General features: G+C 43.5%; 1 protein-coding gene across 1 annotated transcript; it reads left to right on the top strand.

Moving 5' to 3' along the window:
• Positions 1 to 981: 981 nt before the first annotated feature.
• Positions 982 to 25,829, top strand: cp (ceruloplasmin). The gene is made up of 20 exons (XM_014123624.3): positions 982 to 1,169; positions 1,652 to 1,896; positions 2,557 to 2,769; positions 3,266 to 3,562; positions 3,656 to 3,910; positions 4,464 to 4,629; positions 4,831 to 4,970; positions 9,449 to 9,589; positions 9,817 to 9,861; positions 12,437 to 12,651; positions 12,808 to 12,958; positions 13,360 to 13,572; positions 14,425 to 14,632; positions 15,176 to 15,315; positions 15,647 to 15,775; positions 17,094 to 17,200; positions 24,109 to 24,328; positions 24,622 to 24,761; positions 25,267 to 25,429; positions 25,564 to 25,829. The coding sequence occupies exons 1-20, from the start codon at positions 1,012 to 1,014 to the stop codon at positions 25,584 to 25,586; spliced, it is 3,369 nt and encodes a 1,122-aa protein (XP_013979099.2). The 5' UTR covers positions 982 to 1,011; the 3' UTR covers positions 25,587 to 25,829.
• Positions 25,830 to 26,232: the final 403 nt, after the last annotated feature.

Raw genomic sequence — 26,232 nt, 5'->3', positions numbered from 1 at the left:
TCAAATGATTAAAAGACAAAACAGCTATTGTGATTGTGTTGAATTGTGTTTGGGAAATAAAAATAGACATGTTTTAAAAAGGAAGTGGTAAAATTGAATTTAGTACAGAAATTTGTAGGCGGCTTAACTCACCCTGTCCTCTGGCGCAACTTACCTCATACCCGGGGGAGTTGTGCTAAGAGACAAGCTATGTTAAAACAACTATTTCCAGGGATACCCAACATCTTAAAATATATGTAGATATCTTTGTTAGAAAGAATACTACATTTCCCTTGACTATTCCCGTAAACCATGTTGATTTTCGCTCCGAGTTAGGAAACCACATCGTCATGCTCTGTGTTCTTTTGGGTCTTATGTAAATAGTGTCTGTTTACCAGTGATTGACTGAAGCAACTCATTGTCCTACGATGTGATTGGCCATTGTTGTCAGAAATAAAGCTCTCTTTGTGGATTTGGTAGACAAAGTAACAATGGGTAGAATTATGTACACAGTGGCCAGTGTTTGTGTGTGTTTGTGGTCTAACTTTACTATCCTTTTGGGTTCCAAAAGTCCTCACATGGATAGTAAAACAAAAACAAACAAAAAAATGAGGACATTTTGCCAGACCCCAAAAGGAAAAAATTATAATTTAGGCTCAGGGGTTAAGGTTTAGGGTTAGAATTAGTATTAGGGATTCAGTTTAGGGTTAGGGGTTTGGGGTTCAGGTTCGGTTAGGGAAAATAGGATTTTGAATGAGAATACGTTTATTTGGTCCCCACTTGAAGAGTAAAACCAATGTGTGTGTATGTGCTTTTAGCAGTCAGATAGACATAAGGTACTACATACCATTTGGGGAAAATAAGTGATGGCCTTCTCCAGGTCAAAGGTCAGAGGTCTGGAGATTCTGCATCTGTGTGTGTTTGAGTGAGGTCACATTGCCTGTTTGTGATTGGCTGTGTGGACCCATCACCCCAGTATCTATAAAAGGTTGTGAGTTCTGTACAAAAGTAATCTGCCTGCCTGGAGCCAAAATGGAGAGTTCTACAGCGAGCCTGCTCCTTCTACTGGGGTGCTTCACCACTGGGTTCTGTATCACACGGGAATATTTTATCGGGATTCAGGAGATCCAGTGGGATTATGCTCCCGCTGGGAAAAACATCATCCTCAACAAACTGCTGAAGGAAGATGAGTGAGTAATTCAGTACAACTGTCATGATGAAGTAATAAAATACAAATAATAATATATATTAGGGCCTACTATATATATATATATTCACACACAGACTGTATATGTAGAAGTTTTGGGAAGTTATGGTAGGAGTGTTTTAAGAATTAGTTGAACACAGTATTGATATGATATACTACAGTGAAATCTACATTATACAGAGCCTTCAGAAAGTATTCACACCTCTTGACTAGTTCCACATTTTGTTGTGTGACAAAGTGAGATTAAAATTGATTTAATTGTATTTTTTTGTTGGCATTGATCTATGCAAAATACTGTCAAAAGTGGAAGAATATTTAGATTATTATTTATATATATATTTTTAAAGTAATATAGACTGTATACTATGTAGACTTTTTTTTGCGATGAATCCATTCCATAGTCCCTGTGTGTCTGTAGAAATGTTAATTGTGTCTCTTCTCTTAACCCCCTCCACTCCACTACAGACACGCTGCTATGTTCCTGGAGCGTGGGCCCCAGCGGATCGGCAGTGTGTACAAGAAAGCAGTTTACCTGCAGTACACTGACGCCACCTACACAAAGGAGATAACCAAGCCCAAGTGGCTGGGCTTCCTGGGCCCTGTGATGTCGGCTGAGGAAGGGGACGTGATCAAGGTCCATCTGAAGAACATGGCCACTAGGGCCTACTCCATCCACTCCCATGGAGTCATGTACAACAAGACCAGTGAGGGTGAGTGGATGTGAATAGATGTCTAGAATAGTAGAATAGAGGAAAGAATATCCTATAATTATCAAGGTAACCTCCAAGACAAATGGACATTTGCCATAACTGCAGGCAACAGAGATTATGGATTGTGTTGCCCTTTTAATTATGGATTGTGTTGCCCTTTTAATTATGGAGTGTGGAGCCATCTGTAGATGATGGAATGTGAATCCTATGACTGTAGTGAGTGGAGTGACACCTTCTAATGTGAATCCTATGACTGTAGTGAGTGGAGTGACACCTTCTAATGTGAATCCTATGACTGTAGTGAGTGGAGTGACACCTTCTAATGTGAATCCTATGACTGTAGTGAGTGGAGTGACACCTTCTAATGTGAATCCTATGACTGTAGTGAGTGGAGTGACACCCTCTAATGTGAATCCTATGACTGTAGTGAGTGGAGTGACACCCTCTAATGTGAATCCTATGACTGTAGTGAGTGGAGTGACACCCTCTAATGTGAATCCTATGACTGTAGTGAGTGAGTAGGGTGGGTAATACTCCTGGCACAAGTCACATGATGGGGACCGGGGTTCAGTCCCTGCGTCCACCTTTCCCACCTGCCTGTATCCCCCCCCAAGACAAATGGAAGTCAGTCACTGATCCAGATAACTCCCATATTGCCAGGTGCTCTGTACCCGGACGAGACGACGGATGCGGAGAAACATGACGACCGGGTGGATCCTGGGAAGAGCTACACTTACGTGTGGGTCCTGAGCGACACCCACGCCCCCACCAAGGAGGACACCAACTGCCTGGCACGCGTCTATCACTCCCACCTCCACGCACCTCAAGACATCGCCTCAGGACTTGTAGGACCCCTCATCATCTGTAAAAAAGGTACAGGCTTTTTATCGGGCACCTAAACGCTGGTTATGAACAGTAGGTCTGATCTGGTTTAGAACAACATCATGTTGCACCACTGGAGCTCCCGAGTGGCGCAGCGATCTATGGCACTGTATCTCAGTGCTTGAGGCATCACTACAGACACTCTGGTTCGATTCCAGGCTGTATCACAACCGTCCGTGATTGGAAGTCCCATAGGGCGGCGCACAATTGGCCCAGCGTCGTCCAGGTTTGGCTGGTGTAGGCTGTCATTGTAAATAAGAATTTGTTCTTAACTGACTTGCCTAGTTAAATATAGGTTAAATAAAAATACAAAAATGTAAACAATGAACTGTTTGAGTTTTATGTATAGTGTTATTAGCCCATTGTGGCGATTAAGGAGGAACAGTGATCCTGAGATTAGAGAAGAGAGTACACACACCATCTCCCTGTGTCATAAAGGCCATAGTATGTTTTCATGTACATGGATGTTTATTTCTGAGATGCGCAGGTACCCTGGATGTCTATGGTGACAAGGCAGCAGACTACTCCTACGTCCTGATGTTCACTGTGTCGGACGAGAACATGAGCTGGTACCTGGACGACAACATCAAGACCTACTGCACTCAGCCATCAACAGCAGCCATCAGCCCACAACAGCCATCAACAGCAGCCAATAGCCCACAACAGCCATCAACAGCAGCCAACAGCCCACAACAGCCATCAACAGCAGCCAATAGCCCACAACAGCCCACAACTAAAGTAGACAAAGAGGATGAAGCATTCCAGGAGAGCAACCTGATGCACTGTGAGATTATTAACATAAATAAAACTAATACACACACACACACGCGCGCGCACGATCATAGGTCACTAACACAGTGTGTCCACTGTCTTGCAGCGATCAATGGCTTTGTGTACGGCAACCTGCCTGACCTGAGCATGTGTGTCGGAAACAAGATCCACTGGCACCTGATTGGCATGGGCAATGAGGTGGACATCCATTCAGTGTTCTTTCACGGCCAAATCCTGACCAACCTTGGTCACCACACAGACGCAGTCAGCTTGTTCCCAGCCACATTCACCAATGTGGAGATGACCGCTGACAACCCTGGTCACTGGCTGCTGAGCTGCCAGGTCAACGACCACCTGATGGGTATGTATTTTACAAGCCAAGGACTGTATCCAAAAAGCATGTCAGAGAATAGGGTGCTGATCCATTGTAGGACCAGGTGTTCCCTTGCCATATGCTATTAGTAATAACGATCTAGAAGGTTAAAATTAATCACCTACTCCGAGATTCTTAGGGCCCAGATAGACAGCCAATCAGAAGGTAGTACAACAACTCCCCAACAAGTTACAAGACAATGTCACAGAGTGAATTTTTTTTTGCCAGAGTCAAAGTTAATGTAACATCCCACTGGGCACAGACAGGTTGAATCAACGCTGTTTCTACATTATTTCAACAAACAATTCAATGTGATAACGTTGAATCAACGAGGAAAACTGATTGGATTTGCAAAAAGTTCCTCCGTGTAAAGGAATATCCTTTCTTCACCCAACTTTTAACCTAAATTCAATGACATGGTAGACATTTTTGGTTGATTTCACAATGAATTCACGTTAGTTGACAACTCAATCAAATGTTAAACTGACGTCTGTGTCTGATGGGATAAAGTGATTGTCTTCCTCTGATTTCCTCACCTCAGCGGGCATGCAGGCCCTCTTTGAGGTAAAGAAGTGTTTCCCGGCCGTCCACAAGCCGCGGCCCAGCGGGGAGGTGAGGGAGTACTTCATCGCTGCCGAGGAGGTGCTGTGGGACTATGCCCCCTCACAGGTCAACCACGGCACAGGGAAACCTCTGAACACAGATGGGTCAGTAACATCACTGTCGTCTGTGGTTTGGGCGCACTTGTTTTAAGTTGAAAAGGGATTTTTGAGTGTGTAACTATTGCCCATTACCAATTTAAACCTGGTCCAAAAAATATAGAAAGGGACTGGGTGGTTGTTTTCTGGCCTTGTATTGGTGCTGATCTGACTGTTGCCATGTTCTTTGTCCCTCCTGAATGTCCTCAGTGATTCAGAGACGTTCTTCCAGAGAGGTAACGATCGTATTGGGGGGAAATATAAAAAGGTCCATTACAAGGAGTACACAGACAACACCTTCACCGTGCAAAAGGAGAGAACACCTGAGGAGTTGCACCTAGGGATTCTGGGTAATGTACTACACACCCCTTGCACAGTCTTCACATTATGCTGCCTTGAAATTAAATCTAAAAAGGGATTACATTCTATTCTTTTCCTATCGATCTACACAACCTACTCCACATTTTCAAAGTGAAAGAAAAATTATATAAAACTGTCCATATTAGTAAAAAATACATAATAGGATGTATTGATTGATTGATCATTCAAATCGACGGGCGGTAGTGGAGCGGGTCGAGAGCTTCAAGTTCCTCAGTGTCGAAATCACTAAGGATCTATCATGGTCCACACACAACCACAGTCATGAAGAGGGCACGACAAAACCTCTTTTCCCTCAGGAAGCTGAAAAGATTGAGAATGGGCCCTCAGATCCTCAAAAAGTTATACAGCTGCACCATTGAGAGCATCTTGACTGGCTGCATCACCGCTTGGTATGGTGACTGCTTGGCAAGGCACTACAGAGGGTAGTGCGTACGGCCCAGTACATCACTGGGGCCAAGCTCCCTGCCATCCAGGACTTCTATACCAGGTGGTGTCAAAGGAAGGCCCTAAAAATTGTCAAATACTCCTGCCTCCCAAGTCATAGACTGTTCTCTCTGCAACCGCACAGCAAGTGGTACCAATGCAGGACCAACAGGACCCTGAACATCTTCTACCCCCAAGCCTTAAGCCTGCTAAACAGTTAGTTAAATAGTTAACCAAATAGCTAACCAGACGATCTGCATTGACCGTTTTTGCACTTTACTTTTTTTAACTCATCACATCTGCTGCTGCTACTGTTTATCATCTGTCACTTTACTCCTAGTTATATGTACATATCTACCTCAATTACCCCGTAGCCCTGCACATCCACTCTGTACTGGTAACCCATGTATAGAGCCAAGTTATACTCAATGTGTATTTATTATTATGAGTTATTACTTTTCTATTATTTTTCTATTTTCTTTCTCTCTGTATTGTTGGGAAAGGGCACATAAGTAAGCATTTCACTGTTAGTCTATACCTGTTGTTTACTGTTAGTCTACACCCCTGAGTTAATACTTGGTGGAAGAACTGTTGACAGCCATTATGGCTGTGAATAATTTTGAATAATGTTCGACAAACTCTTAGGGAAACATATATTCATTGATTTTTTCAAAATCAAAAGACTGAGGCGGGTTTTAACTTTTTACCTGGGCTTTGCTCCTTCCATATTTATTTTTATCCTAACAAACTCCCCTGCTGGTGACAAGCATACCCATAACATGATAATGCCACAAGACGGGAAACCCTCTGTATTTTCAAGCATGGTGGTGGCAGCATCATGTTATGGGTATGCTTGTCATTTGCAGGGACTGGGGAGTTTGTCAGGATCAGAAGAAATATGAAAGGAGCAAAGCCCAGGGACAATTACACCAATTTTTATGACAAAGACACACCAGAATGGCTTTCCAAAAGGTGTAAATTGGCAGTAGCGGTGCGTGGGTAAAATCACTAAGGAAGCCAAGCCAAGCCAGTAAAAATGCCATATTAAACCTGTTGTGATATTTGCGTTGTTTGCTCTACAACCCATTCATTCACATGCCACCGTGATATACAATAAGGCCGCGACAACAAAAAGACAACAGTCACACAGTGGCAGAATCAATTCAACTACACATACATTTGTTTCATCACAAAACCGGAGAGAAACATCTGTGGTGAAGTCCACAAAGCAAATATTGCATGTAACAAACAGTTATATGACCTGCAGCATGGTTAAGCAAGTTAATGTTTGCGACAGTTTACTGAACAACTACTGATTTACAAGCTCAGAGTTACTACAAGTCAGCACAAAGACAACACGAGCCCTGAATCCGCTATTTCAGCACCATTTCAACTTAAACATCATGAAATCAACAAGGCTATATATGCTTAGTTTAATACACTGAAAACAAACTTAAAGATACCAAAAACAATTTAGTCCAATCAATTATTATGCTCTTGTTGAGTGTTCCTGAGTGGACTCAGTCCTGACTTAAATTTGCTTGAAAATTACAGACAGAGTTTGAATATTTCTGTCCATCAATAATTCCCAACCAAATGTATTGAGCAATTTTGATGAAAACAATGGACACTCCTTTAACTTCAGAGTATTTTCTTACATATCTTTTTTTGCTCTTTAGAAATGAAAGCACTTTATGTCCCCCATTTGCAGGTGTCATTACTATTCAGAGAAATTCACTTATAGTGTAGTAGTCAAAAATGTTGTATTTGGTCCCATATTCCCAGCACGCAATGACTAAATACACATCAAGCATGTGATTCTACAAACTTGTTGGAAGCATTTGCAGTTTGTTTTGGTTGTGCTTTGGATTATGTTGTGCCTAATGCTGTGCCCTCCCTGTATTTTGTGTTAAACGCTCTACAACAAAGCTTTCTTAGTGTCCAACAAGCTTTCTCTGCCCTTAACCTTGTTCTGAACACCTCCAAAACAAAGGTCATGTGGTTTGGTAAGAAGAATGCCCCTCTCCCCACAGGTGTTATTACTACCTCTGAGGGTTTAGAGCTTGAGGTAGTCACCTCATACAAGTACTTGGGAGTATGGCTAGACGGTGCACTGTCATTCTCTCAGCACATATCAAAGCTGCAGGCTAAAGTTAAATCTAGACTTGGTTTCCTCTATCGTAATCACTCCTCTTTCACCGCAGCAGCCAAACTAACCCTGATTCAGATGACCATCCTACCCATGCTAGATTATGGCGAAGTAATTTATAGATGGTCAGGTAAGGGTGTTCTCGAACGGCTAGATGTTCTTTACCATTCGGCCATCAGATTTGCCACCAATGCTCCTTATAGGACACATCATTGCACTCTATACTCCTCTGTAAACTGGTCATCTCTGTATACCTGCCGCAAGACCCACTGGTTGATGCTTATTTATAAAACCCTCTTAGGCCTCACTCCCCCCTATCTGAGATATCTACTGCAGCCCTCATCCTCTACATACAACACCTGTTCTGCCAGTCACATTCTGTTAAAGGTCCCCAAAGCACACACGTCCCTGGGTCGCTCCTCTTTTCAGTTCGCTGCAGCTAGCGACTGGAAGGAGCTGCAACAAACACTCAAACTGAACAGTTTTATCTCAATCTCTTCATTCAAAGACTCAATCATGGACACTCTTACTGACAGTTGTGGCTGCTTTGTGTGATGTAATGTTGTCTCTACCTTCTTGCCCTTTGTGCTGTAGTCTGTGCCCAACAATGTTTGTACCATGTTATGTTCCTGCCATGTTGTGTTGCTACCATGTTGTTGTCATGTTGTGCTGCTACCATGTTGTGCTGCTGCCATGTTGGGTTGCTACCATGTTGTTGTTATGTTGTGTTGCTACCATGCTGTGTTGTCATGTGTTGCTGCCTTGCTATTTTATTGTCTTAGGTCTCTCTTTAGGTAGTGTTGTGTTGTCTCTCTTGTTGTGATGTGTGTTTTGTCCTATATTTATATTGTATTTTTATTTATTTTTTAATCCCAGGCCCCCGTCCCCGCAAGAGGCCTTTTTTGCCTTTTGGTAGGCCGTCATTGTAAATAATAATTTGTTCTCAACTGACGTCCCTAGTTAAATAAAGGTTCAATCAAAATAAATTAAAATGGAAATTAATGGTAAATAATGAATTGTGTCATTTTGGAGTCACTTTTTATTTAAATAAGAACAGAATATGTTTCTGAACGCTTTCACATTAATGTGGATGCTACGCTGATTACAGATACTCATGAATGAATCATTAATAATGATGAGAGAGAAAGTTAGAGGCACAAAGATCATACCCCGAAAACAACCTCTCAGCAATAACAGGGGTGGTTAGCATTTTTTGGGGCTATGATATTTATGCCTCTAACTCTGTAAATCCAATTGAATCCCATTTTAGAGGTCATTTTAAAATGTGAAGACTATGCAATGGATGTTTCAACTTTCACTAGTCACTGTAGTTCATTCATACTGCAGGTTAATTCTGTTGCTCCGGGAGTAGGAGATCTATCTCCCTAGTCTTGTAGTGGGTCCTCTGTCGATTTAAGCAATGGCACCTCGCAGGTTTGTGGTACATGGCCAATATACCACGTCTGTGGGCTGTTCTTACACACAACACAATGCGGAGTGTCTGGATACAGCCCTTAGCTGTGGTATATTGGCCATATACCACAAACCCCTGAGGTGCCTTATTGCTATTATAAAACTGGTTACCAACGTAATTAGAGCAGTAAAAAAAATATGTTTTGTCATACCCGTGGTATACAGTCTGATATACCATGGCTGTCAGCTAATCAGCATTCAGGGCTCGAACCACCCAGTTTATAATACATGGTAGATCATGGCAACACCTGGATAGTGGGATCGATACCCGGGACCACCCAAACGTTTAAAAAAAAAAAAATGATGCATGCATACTTTTTATTACTTTGGATAAAAGCGACTGCTAAATTGCATATTTCTATAAATGTATTAATGACTGAATGGCTGCCGTGTGTGTTGCAGGTCCTGTGATCAGGGCTGAGGAAGAAGACACCATCAAGGTGGTGTTTAAGAACAAGGCCAGCCGTCCGTTCTCCATGCAGCCACATGGGGTGCAGTACAGCGTCGAGCAGTCAGGGACTCTCTACTATAATGAACTGGAAGGTTAGAAGTAGTAACATATTGAGTGATGATTATTTACTACATGTTAAGTCAACACCCTGATGAGGACAGCTTGTCTGTTGAAACATTGGATATTAGGTGATGAAATATTGCATCTGAGCTCCTTTTCATTTTCAAGACAACACCGTTAACATTATTTTTGTAGTAAAAAGTTTCCTTTCCTTTCTGATGTCTCATACCATCAATTAACGCTCCTAATGCTTTCACAGAATCCTACACTGCCAAAAAACTCAGAGAAATCAAGAAGGAGACGAGTAAGTATGCTCATTTATACCTATTTCTTATATAACTACAGTACCCAGCAAGGTTGGGGTCAATTCCATTTCAATGCCAGTCAATTGGAATTCCAATTTTATTGAAAGCTTTTCAATGGGTCCGATTCAATCCGTAGCACTAATGATCAGCACTACAGCGTGATAGAAATTTAAAGGCAGTGTGCCATCGTTCGCGGAGACTGCATTCATTGTAAACGCTGCATATGTCAGCTCAATCGAAAATTACCTTTAAACAGCACGGATCTTCAGCACTATGGATTGAATCAAGCCCTTACTTTCTGAATTGACTGGAATTGAAATAGAATTGAACCCCAACCCTGGTATCCAGTTCGTGCAGATGTTTAGCCACACTGAGGAGGAGGTGGGGACCCGGCCGGCTGGCCAGGGATGTTTTATGTTTGGTCACCAGGGTCTTTCTCTTACCAAACACAGTCCAAATAAAACTAAACAATGTCACTTAATTTTCTCTTGCTAGGTAGTGATGATAGACATCCACAGTGTAAAGTCTAAAAGTCTATATTCAGTGGTCTGACAGTGGAACCTAGGACATTAGCTACAGTAGTGGCTGGTTAGTTACTGAGCCCTGGTGGCAGTGTACACACAACATTTACATCACTCCAGAATAAGCACAGAACCTATTATGACTGTAGGCCTATTTTACATTTACATGTTAGTCATTTAGCAGACACTCTTATCCAGAGTGACGTACAGTTAGTGCATTCATCTTAAGATACAGTAGCTAGGTTGGACAACCACATATCACAGTCATAGTAAGGACATTTTTCCACAATAAAGTAGAGATCAGCAAAGTCAGAGCAAGTAAGAAGAAAACTCAAAAGTAAAGCCTTAGTTCACGAAAGGTATTCCTCACCATGTGAAGGTATGATGGGTCCGAGTTACTTGGTGTATAGAGAGAATAGGAGAGGGCCTAGAACCGAGCCCTGGGGAATACCACACGTGAGAGTACAGATCCTCTCCACATCATCTGCTAGGAGAGATCTGCCAAGTAGGATGCAATCCAAGAATGTGCAGAGCCTGAGACACCCAGCCCTGAGAGGGTGGAGAGGAGTATCTGATAGAGCCAGAGATGCCCAGCCCTGAGAGGGTGGAGAGGAGGATCTGATAGAGCCTGAAACACCCATCCCTGAGAGGGTGGAGAGGAGGATCTGATAGAGCATGAGACGCCCAGCCCTGAGAGAGTGGAGAGGAGGATCTGATGGTTCACAGTGTTGAAGGCAGCAGATATATCTAGGAGGATGAGAACAGAAGAGAGAGAGTCAGCTTTGGCAGTGCAGAGAGCCTCCATGACACAGAGAAGAGCAGAGGATAGAGAGTCAGCTTTGGCAATGCAGAGAGCCTCAGTGACACAGAGAAGAGCAGAATCAGAGAAAGATACCCAGCAAACATGACCCAATTGGCCCCATGTGGCTATTTGGTGGGCAAGATGGGCACGGGCTAGCCCACACCAGCCCAACATTGGGCTAGCCCACAACAAGCCCAACACAGGCTAGCTTACACCAATCCCACATCAGCCCAACACGGGATCGCCTACACCAACCTTTCACACAGACAAGCCCACACCACCTCAACACGGGCCAGCCTACACCAAGCCCAACACAGCTAGCCTACAACTGCCCAGCACAGGCTAGCTCACACCAAGCCCAGCACGGGCTAGCCCACACCAAGCCCAGCACATCAATATCAAATCAAATGTATTTATATAGCCCTTCTATAGCTGATATATCAAAGTGCTGTACAGAAACCCAGCCTAAAACCCCAAACAGCAAGCAATGCAGGTGTAGAAGCACGGTGGCTAGGAAAAACTCCCTAGAAAGGCCAAAACCTAGGAAGAAACCTAGAGAGGAACCAGGCTATGAGGGGTGGCCAGTCCTCTTCTGGCTGTGCCGGGTGGAGATTATAACAGAACATGGACAAGATGTTCAAATGTTCATAGATGACCAACAGGGTCAAATAATAATAATCACAGTAGTTGTCGAGGGTGCAACAAGTCAGCACCTCAGGAGTAAATGTCAGTTGGCTTTTCATAGCCGATCATTCAGAGTATCTCTACCGCTTCTGCTGCCTCTAGAGAGTTGAAAACAGCAGGTCTGGGACAGGTAGCATGTCCGGTGAACAGGTCAGGGTTCCATAGCCGCAGGCAGAACAGTTGAAACTGGAGCAGCAGCACGACCAGGTGGACTGGGGACAAACAAGGAGTCATCATGCCAGGTAGTCCTGAGGCATGGTCCTAGGGCTCAGGTCCTCCGAGAGAGAGAAAGAAAGAGAGAATTAGAGAGAGCATACTTCAATTCACACAGGACACCGGATAAGACAGGAGAAATACTCCAGATATAACAGACTGACCCTAGCCCTCCCGACACATAAACTACTGCAGCATAAATACTGGAGGCTGAGACAGGAGGGGTCAGGAGACAGTGCCAATGTGGGCATGTTTGCCGGGATAGCATGTTTTTGCCGTAACACAGACCATTTATTGAACTAATCACCAAGCCATGGAATCTTTATCTTATTGACCTCCACCCCTACCCTCCAGGAACTGTAACCCCTCCCCCGGCAGCGCTGGTTAAACCAGGCACCACACACACCTATGAGTGGGTGGTCCCTAAGGATGGTGGGCCGGTGGCGGACGATGCAGACTGCATTACATACTTCTACTACTCAGCCGTGGACCCTGTCAAAGACACCAGCTCCGGCCTTGTTGGACCCCTCCTGGTCTGCAAAAAAAAGACCCTCAAAAAAGGGAAACAGGTAAAGAAATGGAATTGGAATTGGTTGAATACCTTTATTGTCAGTGTGTTGAAATATTGAATCTGGAATGTGTTCATCAGCTGACTCGGCATTACATAGGTCAAATACAGACAGAGCACTCACATCAATTATTTTCACGTTTATTTCCCATTTCAGAAAAACGTGAACAAGGAGTTCCACATGCTGGCTACAGTGTTTGATGAGAACCTGAGCTGGTTCCTGGATGACAACATTAACCAGTTTACCAAGGCTCCTAAAACTGTCAACAAGGAGGATGAGGACTTCCAGGAATCTAACAAAATGCACTGTGAGTCTTTTAGGCTGTGTTTACACACGCAGTCCAGTGCTGGTCTTTTACCCAACTATTTGTAAAATAGCTGATCTGATTGGTCAAAAGACCAAATTAGTGGAAATAGATCAGAATTGGGCTGCTTGTGTAAATACAGCCTTAGAACACTGATCTATCATGGAAACTTGTTAAACTGTGATGCTAATTCAGCTACAAAACATGTCAATTCTTCTTTGGCAAAGTTGCAATTAAACTCATTCCTTCTCAGTTACTTTCAAAAAGCCTATACTGTAATGGGATTTCCCTATGGATAAAAAAAAGTAAACACCAAAACACAGCAGTTACCAACAACCTAACACATTTCAACCTCTCACTGGTCTTCTGTAGGGCACTAACTTTTCCATGTCTTGTTCCCACAGCAATAAATGGCTACATGTATGGGAACCTTCCAGGGCTGACCATGTGTAAGGGGGACAAGGTGTCTTGGCACCTGTCTGGCCTGGGCTCTGAGGCTGATATCCACGGCCTATACTTTGAAGGGAACAGGTTCATCTACAGAGAGACACGCAGAGACGTCATGAACGTGTTCCCTCACATCTCCCACACTGTCATGATGGAGCCAGACAGCATGGGTAGGACACATTATGGATGGAGGGATGCATGGAGGAATGAATGGAAGGATGGATGGATGAGTGGATGAGTGGGTGGGTGGGTGGGCGGGTGGATGGATGGATGAATGGACGGATGGGTGGAGGGGTGGATGGACTAATGGAGAGATGGATGGATAGATGGATGGACTAATGGAGAGATAGATGGATGGATGGATGGATGGATGGATGGATGGATGGATGGATGGATGGATGGATGGATGGATGGATGGATGGAGAGATGGATGGACTAATGGAGAGATGGATGGATGGATGGATGGATGGATGGATGGATGGATGGATGGATGGATGGATGGATGGATGGATGGATGGATGGATGGATAGATGATGGACTAATGGAGAGATGGATGGATAGATGGATGGATGGATGGACTAATGGAGAGATAGATGGATGGATGGGCAGATGGATGGATGGAGAGATGGATGGATAGATGGATGGATGGATGATGGACTAATGGAGAGATGGATGGATAGATGGATGGATGGATGGATGGACTAATGGAGAGATGGATGGATAGATGGATGGATGGATGGACTAATGGAGAGATGGATGGATAGATGGATGGATGGGCAGACAGATGGATGGATGGATGGATGGATGGATGGATGGATGGATGGGGGGGCAGACAGATGGATGGATGGATGGATGGATGGATGGATGGGCAGACGGATGGATGGATGGATGGGCAGATGGATGGATGGGCAGATGGATGGATGGAGGGGCAGACAGAATCGTAAATGTTTACTTCTGTTCTAATTGAAAATCAATTAAAACGAATTATAATGACAGACAATGGATTTGTTTCCCCCCTCCAGGTCAGTTTGAGGTGGTGTGCAAGACGACAGACCATTACCAGGGAGGTATGAGGGCCAACTACACTGTGCAGAAGTGTAGTATGTTCAGCAGGCAGTCAGAGATCATGCTCCACTCTAAGACCTACTACATTGCTGCCATTGAGATAGACTGGGACTACTCCCCCAACCGGACCTGGGAGCAGGAGATGTACCATGGCCTCATACATAGGTAATCTAACCGTAGCTTCATGTCTACAACCCCAGCTCAACCTTAACCCCAGCCATAACCCTAGCTTCATGTCTTATATTCTCTCCTGATTCTATAACCTCCAACCAGGATTTCTGGAAAACAAGGGAATTTATTGAAAGTTCCAGGAATTCTGCAACCCTAACCCTAACTATAGCTTCATGTCCACAGCCCCAGCTCAACCCTAACCCCAGCCATAACCCTACCTTCATGTCTACACCCCAGCTCAACCCTAACCCCAGCCATAACCCAAACCCCAGCCATAACCCTAGCTTCATGTCTACACCCCAGCTCAACCCTAACCCCAGCTCAACCCTAACCCCAGCCATAACCCTAGCTTCATGTTTACACCCCAGCTCAACCCTAACCCCAGCTCAACCCTAACCCCAGCTCAACCCTAACCCCAGCTCAACCCTAACCCCAGCTCAACCCTAACCCCGGCCATAACCATAACCCTAGAAACATTCCTGTTCCATGTTTGAGACATGGATCTACAATACATCAGTATGTTTTCTTTGTCTCCAGTCCAGGAAATGATTTCATTGATAAACAGGGTAAGTTCATCGGCTCCATCTACAAGAAAGTTGTCTACAGGGAGTTCACCAACAATAAATTCACCAAACAGAAGGAGAGATCAGCAGACATGCAACACCTGGGGATCCTGGGTAAGTTTTAGTATAAAGGGTTTGATTCTGGATAAGTGGTAGTATAAAGGGTTGGGTTCTGGGTAAGTTGTAGTAAAAAGGTTTTGGTTCTGGGTAAGTTGTAGTATAAAGGGTTGGGTTCTGGGTAAGTTTTAGTATAAAGGGTTTGATTCTGGGTAAGTTGTAGTATAAAGGGTTTGGCGGTACAGTAGGCTTAGTACGTACATAACATATGGAATTTAATCGCCATACTTTACTTCCCAGGGACCAAGCGATGACTTTACATTATTTTCATTATTAAACTGACCTGTTATGAATCCTGATTGATGACCCCACTTGTTTCTTTCCCCAGGCCCTATGATCCATGCAGACATTGGTGACAAAGTCAATATAGTCTTCAAGAACATGGCCACAAGACCTTACTCTATTCATGCACATGGGGTGAAGACAGACGTTCCACAAGTCAAAGAAACTAAGCCAGGTAAAATAAACAACACCCATAATCCATTGGATTTGAAAAGCTAGTGTTTTAGACATTGGATTTGACCAGCTAGTGTTTTAGACGTTGGATTTGACCAGCTAGTGTTTTAGACGTTGGATTTGACCAGCTAGTGTTATAGACGTTGGATTTGACCAGCTAGTGTTTTAGACATTGGATTTGACCAGCTAGTGTTTTAGACGTTGGATTTGACCAGCTAGTGTTATAGACGTTGGATTTGACCAGCTAGTGTTATAGACGTTGGATTTGACCAGCTAGTGTTTTAGACGTTGGATTTGACCAGCTAGTGTTTTAGACGTTGGATTTGACCAGCTAGTGTTTTAGATGGTGGATTTGACCAGCTAGTGTTTTAGACGTTGGATTTGACCAGCTAGTGTTTTAGACGTTGGATTTGACCAGCTAGTGTTATAGACATTGGATTTGACCAGCTAGTGTTTTAGACGTTGGATTTGACCAGCTAGTGTTTTAGACGTTGGATTTGACCAGCTAGTGTTTTAGACGTTGGATTTGACCAGCTAGTGTTTTAGACATTGGATTTGACCAGCTAGTGTTATAGACGTTGGATTTGATCAGCTAGTGTTTTAGACGTTGGATTTGACCAGCTAGTTTTTTAGACGTTGGATTTGACCAGCTAGTGTTTTAGACGTTGGATTTGACCAGCTAGTGTTTTAGACGTTGGATTTGACCAGCTAGTGTTTTAGATGTTGGATTTGACCAGCTAGTGTTTTAGACATTGGATTTGACCAGCTAGTGTTATAGACATTGGATTTGACCAGCTAGTGTTATAGACATTGGATTTGACCAGCTAGTGTTATAGACGTTGGATTTGACCAGCTAGTGTTATAGACATTGGATTTGACCAGCTAGTGATATAGACATTGGATTTGACCAGCTAGTGATATAGACATTGGATTTGACCAGCTAGTGTTATAGACGTTGGATTTGACCAGCTAGTGATATAGACATTGGATTTGACCAGCTAGTGATATAGACATTGGATTTGACCAGCTAGTGTTATAGACATTGGATTTGACCAGCTAGTGTTATAGACATTGGATTTGACCAGCTAGTGTTATAGATGTTGGATTTGACCAGCTAGTGATATAGACATTGGATTTGTGATAGTGATATGTAGTAGTTTCAATAGCAGAAAGTACTTTTAATCGCTACAAAAACCTATGTGTGTCACTTATCTTTTATTACTATGGTTACTCATATATATTTCATGACCCTGTTCTACAGAATAATAACTTTGTAGTGAGTGAGAGTTAGTTTCCTAAAGCAGAGTTGTCCCATACAGGTGAAACACAGACATACACATGGTATGTCCCCAAGACAGCTGGGCCTACAGACAAACAGGAGACATGCAGTGTGGGAGCTTATTACTCCACAGTCAACGTCATCAAGGTAAATGAGATACCACAAACTGAGCCACAAGCTCAATCTCAAGATCAGGGTCGGGTTTCCCCAGAGCCTTTAGTAGCGTTGAGATCATCGTTAGAACCTTCTTACTATCTATCTTTAGTAGCCAAGGTGTTTCCCAGACTTACACACATAAAAACATCTACGAGTGATCCAGACCACACGTACAGAAGCTAAAGTTGTTTTTTTTTACCCCTCCCGAGTCACTTTAGTCACAGAAGATCTCCGCTAAACATAGAATCAAGATGTCTGACTCGGCCCCCAGTGTCCGGTCTGGGAGCGTGAAGTCACGAGCTCTGCTGGTTGGCTACTGCATAGCAACCTAGCATTGCCAAAAGCCCTGGAAAGCCTATGTAAATTACGATTAGCAGAACTGCCAAACAAAAAACTTTCTAGTCACGGCCACTTTCACTATGATCCTTAACTATTTTTTGGTGCCATTCAGCCCAAGGGGCCAAGGTTCCGGTCTAAAACACGGGTTTCACTGCTCCTACAGTTTTGACCTGGTATTGCAGTTTAACTGACGCCCATGGGTAAAATCACTGGGGAAGCCAAAACATGTCAAAACAAAAAGCCATATTACAACATACGGTGCCTTTGGAAAATATTCAGACCCCTTCCCTTTTTCCACATTTTGTTACGTTTCAGCCTTATTTTTTATTTAACCTTAATTTAACTAGGCAAGTCAGTTAAGAACAAATTCTTATTTACAATGGCGGACTACCCCAGCCAAACCCGGACGACGCTGGGCCAATTGTGCGCTGCCCTATGGGACTCCCAATCTCGGCCGGATGTGATACAGCCTGGATTTGAACCAGGGACTGTAGTAACGCCTCTTGCACTGAGATGAAGTGCCTTACACTGCTGCGCTACTCAGGAGCCTTATTCTAAAATTGTTTAAATTAATGTTTATCCTCATCAATCTACACACAATACCCCATAATGACAAAGTGGTTTTTAGATATGTTTGTAAATGTATTAAAAATAAAAACAGAAAAACCTTATTTAAATAAGTATTCAGACCCTTTTCTATGAGACTCGAAATTGATCTCAGGTACATCCTGTTTCCATTGATCAACCTTGAGATGTTTCTACAACTTGATTGGAGTCCACCTGTGGTAAATTCAATTGATTGGACATGATTTGGAAAGGCACACACCTGTCTATATAAGGTCCCACAGTTGACAGTGCATGTCAGAGCACAAACCAAGCCACGAAGTTGAAGGAATTGTCCGTAGAGCTCAGAGACAGGTTTGTGTGAAGGCATAGATCTGGGGAAGGGTAGCAAAACATTTCTGGTGCTTTGAAGGTCCCCAAGAACACAGTGGCCTCCATTATTCTTAAATGGAAGAAGCCACTCCTCAGTAAAAGGCACATGACAGCATGCTTGGAGTTTGCCAAAAGGCACCTAAAGACTCTCAGACCATGAGAAACAAGATTCTCTGTTCTGATGAAACCAAGATTGAACGCTTTGGCTTGAATACCAAGCTTCATGTTTGGAGGAAACCTGGCACCATCCCTACGGTGAAGCATGGTGGTGGCAGCATCATGCTGTGGGGATGTTTTTCAGCGGCAGGGACTGGGAGACTAGTCACGATCGAGGGAAAGATTAACGGAGCAAAGTACAGAGAGATCCTTGATGAAAACCTGCTCCAGAGTATTCAGGACCTCCGACTGGGGTGAAGGTTCACCTTCCAACAGGACGATCCTTAGCACACAGCCCAGAGAATGCAGGAGTGGCTTCGGGACATGTCTCTGAATGACCTTGAGTGGCCAAGCCAGAGCACGGACCCCAATCTAACATCTCTGGAGAGACCTGAAAATAGCTGTGCAGCGATGCCCCCCATCCAACCTGACAGAGCTTGACAGGATATGCAGAGAAGGAATGGGAGAAACTCCCCAAATACAGGTGTTCCAAGCTTGCAGTGTCATACCCAAGAACACTTGAGGCTGTAATTGCTGCTAATCGCTGCTAAAGGATCTTCAACAAAGTACTGAGTAAAGGGTCTGAATACTTATGTAAATGTGACATTTCATTTTTTTTTGTTTAATACATTTGTAAAAGTACTAAAAAACAGTTTTTGCTTTGTAATTAAAAAGGTATTGTGTGTAGATTGATAAGAGAAAAAACGATTTAATCCATTTAAGAATAAGGCTGTAACGTAATAAAATGTGTAAAAAGTCAAGGTATGTGTTGTATGTGTTGTGATAATTGCGTTTGCTCTATAACCTGTTAGTTCAGAATAAATTCAACCACACCTTTGTTTCATCACAAATCTGGACCTTAACCTCTGTCCGGTGAAGTCCACAAAGCATATTGCATGTAACAAACAGTTACATGACCTACAGCATGGTCAAACAAGTTAATGTTTCCCACCTTCTCCAAAACTATTGATTTAGAACCACGGAGAGTTACCGCAAGTTTCAAAGAAAACAGGAGCTGCCTCCACTATTTCAACATGATCAATTCACCTATGAGTAGTCTAATACAGTGACAACTAAAAGATACCAAAAACTATTTAGTCCAATCAACGTAAGCTAAATATGATGTTGTTTTCAGTAGTTCTGATTTCTCTCTCTCTGTGTGTGTGTGTGTGTGTGTGTGTGTGTGTGTGTGTGTGTGTGTGTGTGTGTGTGTGTGTGTGTGTGTGTGTGTGTGTGTGTGTGTGTGTGTGTGTGTATCACAGGAGGTTGGTGGCACCTTCATTGGGGAGGACGGGCTCGTGGTAAAGGCTGGAGCGGAATCAGTGGAATGGTATCAAATACATGGTTTCTATGTGTTTAATGCAATTCCATTGGCTCTGTTCCAGCCATTATTATGAGCCGTTCTCCCCTCAGCAGCCTCCACTGGTGTGTGTGTGTGCGTAGAAAATACATTTACTCACCCTACTTGTAGAGAAATGCCAATGCCATCCTCTCTTTCATGTTGATGAAATGGTCTATGACTGTCATACAGTACACACTTTTAGTTTTTGTTGTCCTGGGCAACCTGGCTAAAAAGCTTGCTCGCTAGCCTAACTTCCTTTCATGGGCAACGATGAGTCAGCTAGTTAACATTAACCTACTATATCTAGCCTCATATTGAACTTCCATCCTCTCAGGCTAGGGGAACAATGTATTAATAGCCCCGACTCCAAAGTGACAATTTTAGCATGTGAACAATTTGATAGTACAAATCAGGGTTATGAATATAGGGTAATCCCTCCATTTAAAGCTAAACACAGGCATAAAAAAATTCACATCCTTGCAGGCTTTCGATAATACATATGAATTTACAGACTTGGTAGCATTTGTACTATCAAATTGTTCACATGCTAAAATTGTCACTTTGGAGTCGGGGCTATAAGCCATTGAAGAGATCCTGATGGCTTGTAAATCATAGCGACCCTCCACCCTCTCTTCCATAGCATAACCTGGCACGGCTGTACCACTCAGGGCCTGTTTAATTTGACAGAGCGCTAGCCGTATCTTAAGCCATTCTCTCATACGCAGTGCAGGAGAAAAACTCCCGACTTTTGCATGATAAAGGGGTCTGGGGCCTCTGTCTGTGAAAATCTTCACCGTTGAATCCTCAGGTTTGAACATATATGTCATGTGGCCATCACTAGTATCCAAAAACTCTTTAAAACATTCTGGGGCCTCACCCCAAAGATCCTCGATGCTTTTATCATTGGGTTCGCGACAAGAGACGCATAGTACCCCGAGAATTGGCCTAGGAGTCATAATTTTCTGTTTAATGTTCAGGGTTTTTATTTTTAAAATCTTGTTTAGTGTTCTGGGGCCGCATGTGTGTCTGGGGCTATTTATAAGACGTGTGCCTCCAACACATAACCCCCCGGACATTCCTAATTCATAGACAACAACCCTAAGAGCAATAAAATAGGGGGGTGTGTGGTCATCCTCTTTGAAATGTTCAAACACAACCCCCCCAGTTCAATGAGGGCCCTACACATCAATCATCATGACAACTTCAAAGAGATGCAATATAGATATAACACACACTCTAACACGTGACAGAACAGGATAAAACTATATGACCCTAACCACGTGACACCTTCCCGCCAGGATGTCCAGACCGGATGCCCTTATTTGTGCATGTACGAACCAGCCGGACATAGGGTCATAAATCAGACGCATAGGGTCATAAATCACGATTTTGACCGATGCCGTCTCCTTTATTCTCTCTGAGGTGTACCTGTGGATGTATTTCAAGGCCTACCTTCAAACTCAGTCCCTCTTTGCTTGACATCATCGGAAAATCAAAAAAAATCCGCCAAAACCTCAGAAAAGAAATTGTCGACCTCCCAAGTCTGGTTCATCCTTGGGAGCAATTTCCAAACGCCTGAAGGTACCACGTTCATCTGTACAAACAATAGTACGCAAGTATAAACACCATGAGACCACGTAGCCGTCATACCGCTCAGAAAGGAGACGCGTTCTGTCTCCTAGAGCTGAACATAATTGCAAAAAGTGCAAATCAATCCCAGATCAATAGCAAAGAACCTTGTGAAGATGCTGAAGGAAACAGGTACAAAAGTATCTATATCCACAGTAAAACGAGTCCTATAGACATAACCTGAAAGGCCGCTCAGCAAGGAAGAAGCCACTGCTCCAAAACCGCCATAAAAAGCCAGACTACGATTTATAACTGCACATGGGGACAAAGATCGTACTTTTTGGAGAAATGTCCTCTGGTCTGATGAAACAAAAATGGAACTGTTTGGCCATAATGAGCATCGTTATGTTTGGAGGAAAAAGGGGGAGGCTTGCAAGCCGAAGAACACCGTCCCAACCATGAAGCACGGGGTGGCAGTATCATGTTGTGGGGGTGCTTTGCTGCAGGAAGGACTGGTGCACTTCACAAAATAGATGGCATAATGAGGCAGGAAAATTATGTGGATATATTGAAGCAACATCTGAAGACATCAGTCAGGAAGTTGAAGCTTGGTCGCAAATGGGTCTTCCAAATGGACAATGACCCCAAGCATACTTCCAAAGTTGTGGCAAAATGGCTTAAGGACAACAAAGTCAAGGTATTGGAGTGGCCATCACAAAGCCCCGACCTCAATCCTATAGAAAAGTGTGTGCGAGCAAGGAGGCCTACAAACCTGACTCAGTTACACCAGCTCTGTCAGGAGGAATGGGCCAAAATTCACCCAACTCATTGTGGGAAGCTTGTGGAAGGCTACCCAAAACGTTTGACCCAAGTTAAACAATTTAAAGGCAATGCCACCAAATAATTGAGTGTATGCAAACTTCTGACCCACTGGGAATGTGATGAAAGAAATAAAATCTGAAATAAATAATTTTCTCCACTATTATTCTGACATTTCACATTCTTAAAATAAAGTGGTGATCCTAACTGACCAAAGACAGGGAATTTTTACTAGGATTAAATGTCAGAAATGGTGAAAAACTGTATTTGACTGTGGTGTATGAAAACTTCCGACTTCAACTGTACACTACATGACCAAAAGTATGTGGACACCTGCTTGTCCAACATCTCATTCCAAAATCATGGGCATTAATAAGGAGTTGGTCCCCCTTTGCTGCTATAACAGCCTCCACTCTTCTGGGAAGGCTTTCCACTAGATGTTGGAACACTGCTGTGGGGACTTGTTTCCATTCAGCCACAAGAGCATGATTGAGGTTGGGTACAGATGTTGGGCAATTAGGCCTGGCTCGCAGTCGGCGTTCCAATTCATCCAAAAGGTGTTTCATGGGGTCGAGGTCAGGGCTTTCTGCAGGCCAGTCAAGTTCTTCCACACCGATCTCAACAAACCATTTCTGTATGGACCTCGCTTTGTGCACAGGGGCATTGTTACACTGAAATAGGAAAGCACAGAATCGTCTAGAATGTAATTGTATGGTGTAGCATTAAGATTTCCCTTCACTGGAACTAAGAGGCCTAGCCCAAACCATGACAAACAGCCCCAGAACATTATTCCTCCTCCACCAAACTTTACAGTTGGCACTATGCATTGGGGCAGGTAGCGTTCTCCTGGCATCCGCCAAACTCAGATTCATCCCTTGGACTGCCAGATGGTGAAATATGATTCATCAACGCGCTTCCACTGCTCCAGAGGCGGCGGGATTTACACCCCTCCAGCCAATACTTGGCATTGTGTACGGTGATCTTAGGCTTGTGTGCAGCTGCTCAGCCATGGAAATTTCATGAACCTCCCGACGAACACTTCTTGTGCTGATGTTGCTTCCAGAGGCAGTTTGAAATGTGGTAATAAGTGTTGCAACCGAGGACAGAATATTTTTACGTGCAACACGCATCAGCCCTTGGCAGTCCCGTTCAGTGAGCTTGTGTGGCCTACCACGTCGCGGCTGAGCCGTTGTTGCTCCTAGACCAGGGCTGCCCAACCCTCTTCCTGGAGATCTACCATCCTGTGGGTTTTCAGTCCAACCCTAATTTAACACACCTGGTTCTACTTATTAGCTGCTCAACAAAACCTTAACTAGCTGAATCAGATATGCTAAATTAGGGTAGGACTGAAAACCTACAGGACAGTAGATCCCCAGGAAGAGGGTTGTGCAGCTCTGTTCTAGACATTTCCACTTCACAATAACAACACTTACAGTTGGCCAGGGCAGCTTTACCAGTGCAGAAATTTGACAAACTGACTTGTTGGAAAGGTGGCATCCTATGACGGTGCCACAATGAAAGTCACTGAGCTCATCAATAAGGCCATTCTACTGCCAATGTTTGTCTATGGAGATTGCATGGCTGTATGCTCGATTTTATACACCTGTCAGCAACGGGTGTGGCTGAAGTAGCCGAATCCACTAATTTGAAGGGGTGTCCACATACTTTTGTATATATAGGATACATATAAATACATATACGTTAACACACATATTTACATATTGGTGTCTACCCCCAGGACCTGTACAGCGGTCTAATTGGTCCCCTAGTGATATGTAGACGCAGCTATGCGAGATCATTTGGACTGAAGAAGGAAGTGGAAGAGTTTGCTCTCCTCTTCATGGTGTTTGATGAGAACGAGTCCTGGTACCTGGACGACAACATCAAAACAAACATCAAGACCCCCACCAGGAACATCAAAGAGGATGAGGACTTCATTGAAAGCAATAAAATGCATGGTGAGGCTGGGGAAAGAAAGGGGTGTATGTTATTTTGCCACCGTTAATAGGAAAGCCTTTGCTTAATGATTTCTGAAGCATTTATATAGGCCTTATAAAAAGGGGTTTATTAAGCCTTCATTAATAGGCCTTAAAAAGCTATTGTTTGTTTAAAGTGGGACCAGGGCCTATTCACAGGAGTGATCTAGGATCAGTTTTTGCCTTTTATAGATCAGCACTCCTACTCTGAGGCACTTGATAAATACTGCCCCGGATAAATTGATGTTTTTGTCACTGACATATCTCTGCTGTAGGCATCAACGGGCAGCTGTATGGAAACCTGCTGGGACTGAACATGGAAGTGGGGGACAAGGTGTACTGGTACTTGATGGGGATGGGCAACGAGATAGACATCCACACTGCCCACTTCCACGGGCACAGCTTTGACTATAAGGTAAGATCCCATTTGACCATATAAAAAAAAAAATTATAATCATTAGGTGTACATTTCCTCAATCTTTCCTGGAAACTTTCAAAGCAGCATAACTTTCCTCCAATTTAAGTGTATGAAGCTCTAAATCATCAGAACTTTTATTTAAAAAAATTAAAACAGAACAGAGAGGTCACATTGAAGACCACATTGAATTATGGACCATAAGCCCAGATGTAGGCGGTCAGTCAAGTATGCATACACTTTATCTTCTTTTTCTTCACGGTTGTCTTGGGAACACAGGGTGTGGCTACAGCCTTATAGAAATTTAAAGGCAAATGTTCCCGCATTAGCCGGAGACTGCATTCACAGTAAACGCTGCATAGGATGGCTCAAATCGGAAATGACCTTAATTCCAAATCACACTATAAAACTCAATCGAGCCCTTGCTCTTCTAGCCTAGGACTAATACATCTGAATCTGACTTAACTAAATGGTTACATATATTCTCTGGTCCTGTGTTCCCCAGCTGAGTGGAGGGTCCCACCGTGCAGACGTGTTTGAACTGTTCCCAGGCACCTTCCAGACGGTGAAGATGAGACCTAAGTACCCAGGCTCCTGGCTGCTGCACTGCCACGTCGCAGACCACATCAAGGCCGGCATGGTAACAGTCTACAAAGTCACTGAGAAAGGTAAGGAGTGTGTGGGTTTGGTTCACTGTGTGTGAAGTGTGGGTTACCGTGTGTGTGTTTACACTCTATAATTTAGCTGTTACTCCCACTTGTGAATGTTTATACAACTAACCTCTGTGTTTTTGTGTCTTCAGAAAAGAAGGGCTTTTTTGGATGAACGCGGAGCATTAACACAAACAGCGAATAAAAGCTACGCACATCTCTTCAGTAATTACACATTGACCTCGTATTCCACATAAGGAGCACCGTGACCACTGACAATGCATGAATTAACTAAACGGCTTTAATACAGGGTTTAAGCCTACCTGGTTAAATAAAGGTGAAATAAATAAAAAAGCAATGAACAATGTCTAATGTCAATGCTCTAAAATACATTTTGAATAAAGAAAATATAAAATCCTCCCTGATGTTGTTTCTGATGTTGTCCAACATTGGCACGAACGAGTGTCTAAAAGGTTTACAGAGAATGGAGCGACAAACAAAAAACATCCAGTCAGTGGCAGTCCTGTGGACGAGAGGTCGAAGGAGAATGGAAAGAATCGTGAAAGCGAACTGGCGGGCCAAACATACAAATAATGGCACAGTACGACAGTAGTATGGAGAACAGCATCTCGGTCCTTCTCACGGATGGGCTATTGCAGCAGACGACCACACTGGATTCCACTCCTATCAGCTAAAAACAAGAAGAAGCGGCTCCAGAGGGCACGCGATCACCAACACTGGACCCATCCTGCCTGGTGTCAACGGTACAGGCCGGAGGCGGTGGTGTACCTCCGTCCAATCTGCAGCAACTGGGAGATTCC

Source organism: Salmo salar, chromosome 10 (assembly GCF_965601325.2).
Source record: "Salmo salar chromosome 10, fSalSal1, whole genome shotgun sequence".
Classification (NCBI taxonomy): domain Eukaryota; kingdom Metazoa; phylum Chordata; class Actinopteri; order Salmoniformes; family Salmonidae; genus Salmo; species Salmo salar.
Note: the sequence above shows the minus strand (reverse complement) of the source record. Positions and strands in the feature narration are given on the sequence as shown.